Raw genomic sequence first — 6,400 nt, 5'->3', positions numbered from 1 at the left:
TTGCCCTCTACGGAAGCTGAGGAAGCCTTCACAATGTAAACACGCTAAATACCAAGTCTCCCATTTTTCAGTCTGGTTTTTTGGTTAGACAAGAGTTGCATCTCTGGTTTTTCTTCCAGTTTTCCTTCTGTGCACGTGTCTTCCCCGCAAACTTGAGAACATGCTGTACTCACAGCCCCAAGTCCTACTTTCTTCCATGGGTGCATCAGAAGCAGAACACAGCCCTCATGGAACAGGCCCCTCCCTGGGCCAGCACTGGGGTGACCAGTGACCATCCCTGCTGACAAATTCCCGCCTTCCAGCTGGACCACCTCAGGAAAGCTTCCAACAGCAGAATCCCTGGCCTCCCCAACATCGTAAATGACTGCTTTTAAAAATTTTCCCAATTTTACAGAAGAAAAACGGTTTCTACCGAGTTTTTGGTTGGTTATTATATCCTTCAAAGAAGGAATAAAAATTTTGAGCTTAAAGCAATCACTCCATCAACACATTAAAAAAATAGGTTTAATGCAGGTGGTTCATTCATTAAGAATTTAACAGGCACTCAAGACACCGAGCCGTGTGGTGTTCAGCGTGTAGCAAGGGATCGTGGACCCCCTGTACTGCATGTTCAAATTCCAGGCGGCACCACCAGGCCCCTCCTGCCACCCTGCCCTGTGGATAAGACCCACCTGCACCCTCTGTGAGGGAGGCTTCAGTGGTTCTGAGTAACAGGAGTTAATTAACATAAAACAAAGCTTCTTTGAGGAACAGCATGATTTAGTGCAAAAGATTTTCTGCAGCGAGAAGTGGGGTCTGTCTGGGTAAGCTGCTCGCCCGCCTGACCAGGAATCAGACTGGCGTCCTCTCGGAGGCCCCGCTGGCCTCAGACTGGAAGGTATTCGAACAGAGGCTGGCTACGAGTTAAAGAGCACAGCTTACAGCCAAGCATTTTTTGCTTTCTCTATCTACTTCATTTGGGTCTTCTAAGTTTATCTCCCAGGGGCACACAACTGTGCTAACTCCCTGGCCACTGGTGCGCGTGGGAGGGCAGGGTCTAAAGGGCCACCACCCACCCCCAGGGGTGTGGGGACGACAGTTTGGGGTCAGGTGAGTGTTGACCTACTGGCCATCCTCAGCACTGGGCCCCACGTCCTGCCTATGGCAGCCTGGGTCTCATCCAGACAGCCCTCCCACCACCAGCCTCTGGTGACAGAGAAGCCTGGAGTCGGGGTCTACATTGGCCCCAGGTATCTCCTTCTCTCCGTGAAAGCCCTCACTGAGCACCAGCCCTGTGCCCCTCCCGCCCCCCTGCTCCTGCCCCCACCATCGTTTCCTCTTTTTACACCTCAGATGCTCTGACAGCCACCAAGGCAGGGACAAAGGGGCAGCACAGCCGTCCACTTACACCCACCCTCAGCACACGCCGGGAATCCAAGAGGAGCCCTCTAAACACTGCTTGCTCCTGTCTCTGTAGTGCACACTCAGAGGCCTCATGGACACCTGACATCTGCTCAGGGCACTTGAGACACACAAGTCTCAGTTCTGGGTGATCTCAAAGAGAGCAGCCAAAAGCCCCCCAGAAGCCATAAAGAAATTGAGTTGCTTCCCCAGAAATTCACATTTGGAAAGATTTACAGCATCTGCTTGACTTTCTCAACAGACCTGCCCAGGATGGATGCAGATCCCTGCAGCTGCTCTGGAGCTGGCGCCCAGGCTTCTGGCACTCCCCAGGCCAGCCCCTGTGCTAGGAACCGGTCGAGGCTGATCATGGCTCCCTGCTAGACCATGTCTAAGCAAACCAAACGGACCCTGAAGCCTGGCCTGGGATTCAGGACCCACACAGCCCCTCTGGGTGACAGAGGTGGGTGGTCTGCAGGCTGTCAGGACTCAGGCGGCCCAGGGCAGTTTTGCAGCAGGGCAGTGTGTCAGCTAGTGGAGCGCTGTGGGTCCCTAAGGCTGAGGCAGGGACCAGGAGTACACAGGAAGGGGGCTGTCCAGCCAGTAGGTACCCCTCCTCCAGAGCTGCTGCTGGGCAGCACACCCCTGTGTGTCCAAGGTCTCCCAAACCACTGGTGATGCCTGAAGTCACCACTGGACATGGCTCTGGAGAGAGGCCAGGGAGATGGGGGGAGTCACATGGAGGCTCTGTAGCGCACATGGGCCACCCTGCAGTACAACCTGAACAAGCACAAGCAGGAGCCACAGCAGGCGTCCAGGAAACACGCCCACGGGAGGGCGAGAAGACAGCTGGCTGGAGGGATGGTGCCATGGCACGGAAGTCTCAGCCCTTTTCTCCCCCGGGAGGGAGCAGGGGACAGCACCACCAGGCTGGGTTGCCTGTGGGATGGGCTGCAAGGAAAAGGGCCCTGACTAACCGTACCCCATCAAGAAGAGAGCCCGACTGCAGGCGGGTATGGCAGGGGGCGCCGGCACAAGGCCGGCCGCGCCCTCACATGTCCACAAAGACCATGAAGCACCAGCCCAGGCCCCCGACCAGCAGCATGGTGACGTGGATGCCATAGACGAGCAGCTCGTTCAGGAGGCGGAAGTCGACGCGCCGGCGGCCCAGCAGCAGCAGCAGCAGCGACAGCTTGAGCTGGCAGCGCAGCAGGACGCGCACGCCCGCGTACTGCAGGCAGAAGAGGGCGGCCAGCGCGCCCCACAGCGCGGCCGTGAACAGGCTGCAGCTGAAGTAGAGCAGAAAGCGGATGAAGCCGTACAGCCAGCGCGTCTTCACGTACACGTCGAAGTTGTTGTACTTGGTGCGCGCCAGGTGCGAGGTGCGGACCGGCCCGCAGGCCGCGTGCAGGCAGGTGCTGTGCGGGCCGTGGAAGGAGCGCGCCCGCCGCGGGATGGGCATGACCGGCATTGGGCCCGGCGGCGGTCAGCAGAGGTGTCATGGGCACCTAGGCCTGGGGGCCCGCAGCGGAGCCACGGGGGAGACGTCGGCCTGCAGCGAGAGCACAAGGAAAGGCCCTGGTGAGTCCGAGGACACTGCGACAGCGTCCATCCCGGAGAGGTCGTTGGGCGCAAATGCCAGCCCTGGGGCTGCAGGGAAACTGAGTCCAGGACGGGGATCTGCAGGCACCCACTGGGCTTAGTCTTCACGAACCCATCCAAGGATACTTCCAAGGGACCTGCAACATGTGAAAACCAAAAGTGCCAATTCCACCCCCAATGCCGGGGAAGGAGGGCCTGGTGGGACAGTGGCCACGGGCTTCCCCACCCAGAATGGCCAGGAGAGGGCCTCCCTGGAGGCGGGCAATGCCGAAAACGACGGGGAAGGGACGAGCAGAGGCTCCGGCTGGCCTCGCTCCTTCCCGCAGGCTTCCCGGGCTCCACTCGTCAGGGACCCTCTGGCTTTTACTCAGTGTGCCCATTACTCCCCCGGACTTTATCCAGGGACAACAAAAGTCCTAGAATGGCATCCCACAGGAGTCACACAGGATCGGGATGAGGAGCAGGGATGTCCCGCACGGAGCAGTCCACTTCAGCACCTGGATGTGCCAAGTGCTGGGGGGGAGGGGCAGGCGGCGGGGGAGGGGCAGGCGGCGGGGGAGGGGCTCTGGAGTCACCGGCGGGGCCTGGACCGCGGTGCTGTCACTTCTTAGGAGCGCCCTTGGGCAGATTATCTAACCCTGCGACTGTGACCGCTCTATAAACCCGGGATGCCAACAGCGCTGCCCCCGGGGCTGCTGTGGGAGGAGGGGCGGAGAATGGCTGCGCAGCCACGACAGCTGCTGGTGACACGGCAGGGCACTGCGCCACAGGGACCAGGTCCGCGCTGTTCGCCAAGCGGATGGCAGCGGCCCTCCAGACTGGGCCGAAAAGGAAGGCGAGCAGGCGGACGGCTCCCCGGCTTCACCTGCTACTTACAGCTCGCCCGGATAATCGTGGATGGAAATGAGCTGAAAGCGCGGGCGGTATAAAACCGGGGCACCAAGGCTGGTGGCGGGACGGGGGACGCGGCCGAGAGCGTCGGTGCGGGGGCCTCCGCGGCTCCTCCCCGGCCTGGCCCCCGCCTCCGCTGGGGCCCCCGCCTGCGGACAGCTCGCCCGGCCGAGCCGCGCCACGTAAGCCCGACCCCGGGCATTCGGGAGCGCCAGCGCCCTCGCCTGAGCGTGTCAGCGCGGGAAGACCCCGCCGGGCGGCGGCACCCGCCCGCACCGCTTCCGGGTCCCCCCGCGCGCGTCGCCCTGGAGACGGCCGCCCGGAGCCCGCGGCCCGCCCCTCCCGCTCACCCGATGCCCTCACGGCGGCGGCGCCGGCGTTCCGGACCGCGGGGCGGGCAGGCGAGGCTGGGGTCCGGGCCCGCGGACTCCCGTGTCGCTCAGGGCTGCAGGCGCATGGTGCCGGGGCGCCGGCGGGACGGCTACGGGTCCGGCCCCTCACGAATCCCCAGATGGGGTCGCTCCGCGGGATAAGGGGCGCCGAGGCCCGGCCGCCGGCGGTGTTTGGCCCAGCGTGGGCGCCGTAGTACCTTCCCTCTGCGGCCACCGTAGGGCGGTCCTCACGTCCCCTCTGACCGCGCCGGCACCGAGCGGCGCCTCCTTTCTCCCTCCTCGGCCGCTCTGCACGTCCCGGAACTCGACGCTTCCCGAGGGTGTGCGTGCGTGCGTGCGTGCGGGCGGGCGGGCGCGCGCACGCCGCGAGCGGCCCTGGCGCTACCGCCCCTCGTGCTCCGCCGGAGCCTCGGCCTGTTCTGCGCAGGCGCAGATGGTGGGTTTGCTAGTGCCGCCCTCAGGCAGCTCTTCAGCGCACGCGCCGCCGCGCCCCAGGCGGTGGGCACTGTGCAGGCGCATCCCCGCGGGAAGGCCCCTCGAGTGTGGGTCTCTCGCTGGACCTTGGAGAAGCATCTCTGCCGGCCACCCGCGCCCGGGCTGGGGAGACCTCAGGGCTCCAGAGACGTGGGAGGGCGCGCCCCAGGGGGACAGTCCCGGAGCCCCCGGGTCCGGGAGACGCCACCCACGGGCCGCAGACTGAGCATGCACACAGGGCGGGGAGGTGGTGGCCACGGCGGGTTGGTCGGGGCTGTGGGCAGCGGCCGAAGCGGGCAGACAGCCCCGGAGCAGGCGCAGGCCATAGCAGCAGCCCGAGAGTCCCGGGAAGCCCCCGGGAGGGAAGGCTGGGGCTGGGTACCAGTCTGTGACCTTGCCTAGTCCCTACAGGTTTCCAGCAGAAGTTTATTGGGGCGTGTTTGGAGCATGGCTGGTGGATGGAAGGCGGGATCAGGCAGCCCCATGGGGAGCTTGGAAAGTGGGGTAGCCATGAAGGGGAGGCCTTCAGCGTGGTCCCACCGGGGACAGGGGGCTGCGTCCTGCCCGCCGAGCCCAGTCGTTGGGTGCAGACTGCCCTGGAAGCGGGCACGACCTTGGGAAGCCGGCTCTCGGGCCCTGGCCTTTTGAACAGGGCTGACGGGCAGGGCAGCCCGCCCAGTGGCTGGGGAACCGGCCTCCACTACATAAGCGACAGGGACGAGGCCCTACCCGCGCCACAGCACCAGCCTTCTTTGCCCTGGCCTGAGCTGGAATCAAGAAAGTCCAGTTGTATTAGTCCGTTTCTGTTGTTTATAACAAAATACGCGGGACTCGGTAATTTATAAAGAAAGCGAAATTTACTGCCCACAGTTACAGAGGCTTGGAAGTCCAAAGTCGAGGGAACACTTCTGGTGAGGGTCTTGGTGGTGACTTCAATGTCGCAGGATATCACATTGTGAAGTGGCAGAGCAGAGGTGACCTCATACACTCTCTTCTTTTAAAGCCCTCAGAACCACACCCAGGCCACCAGTTTTAGTCTTCGTGACTGCGAGGCCCTACAATCCAATCACCTTTTCAAGGCTCCACCTTCAGTTACCATAGTAGGATTTCCCACCCTTGTAACAGTCACTGTGGGGGCTAAGTTTCTAATATGTAAAATTTGGGGGACACAGTTCAAGCTTCAGTGAGTTTCAGGGTGACATAATTCAATCCGCTACACCACTGGTAGGTAGCACAGCTCCAGGAGCCCTTTTTGGTGACCGGTGGCAAATCTTCCAAAAGAAACGCAGGCGTCCTTCCTTCCCTGGTGTCCAGCGTGGGCTCGCGTGTCCACCTCTCAAGCTGTGAGGCAGGTCCACACGTTTGACTACTGACGTAATAAAAAGCATCGTGATGTCGGTGCTTCTCTTTTGTCTGTTTCAAGAGCCATTAGAGTAAAACCAAGTAAGGAGTTTTGCCCTCACATGCAGCAAGTGCTGAGGAGTCAGCACTTGGAGACAGGTCAAGGACAGCGTGTGACCAGGGGCCACCTGTCACTCAAGGCTTCTGTGTAGTGATGAGGACGGTCACGTGTCTGTGGAGCAGCTCTACACCTGGTCCATATGGCCCCCACTCTTCATTCTGGGTTTCTTGAGCTCTCCCTTCTTGGACATCCCAACATC

At 61.8% G+C, this 6,400-nt stretch overlaps 1 protein-coding gene across 3 annotated transcripts; it reads right to left on the bottom strand.

Annotated features, from left to right (window-relative positions):
- Positions 1-486: 486 nt before the first annotated feature.
- On the bottom strand, positions 487-4,673 carry TMEM250 (transmembrane protein 250). 3 transcript variants are annotated; one of them, XM_063082517.1, is made up of 2 exons: positions 4,224-4,673; positions 487-2,932 (listed from the first exon to the last, which is right to left on the bottom strand). In XM_063082517.1, exon 2 carries the CDS (start codon positions 2,849-2,851, stop codon positions 2,432-2,434), a length of 420 nt encoding a protein of 139 aa, XP_062938587.1. In that variant the 5' UTR covers positions 2,852-2,932; positions 4,224-4,673; the 3' UTR covers positions 487-2,431. The 3 variants fall into 3 exon arrangements, with proteins under 3 accessions (XP_062938587.1, XP_062938589.1, XP_062938588.1); XM_063082519.1 differs by having other exon boundaries at positions 4,463-4,673; XM_063082518.1 differs by lacking the exon at positions 4,224-4,673 and adding an exon at positions 3,859-4,164.
- Positions 4,674-6,400: the final 1,727 nt, after the last annotated feature.

Source organism: Cynocephalus volans, chromosome 17 (genome assembly GCF_027409185.1).
Source record: "Cynocephalus volans isolate mCynVol1 chromosome 17, mCynVol1.pri, whole genome shotgun sequence".
Taxonomy (NCBI): domain Eukaryota; kingdom Metazoa; phylum Chordata; class Mammalia; order Dermoptera; family Cynocephalidae; genus Cynocephalus; species Cynocephalus volans.
This window is presented reverse-complemented; position numbering and strand designations above follow the sequence as displayed.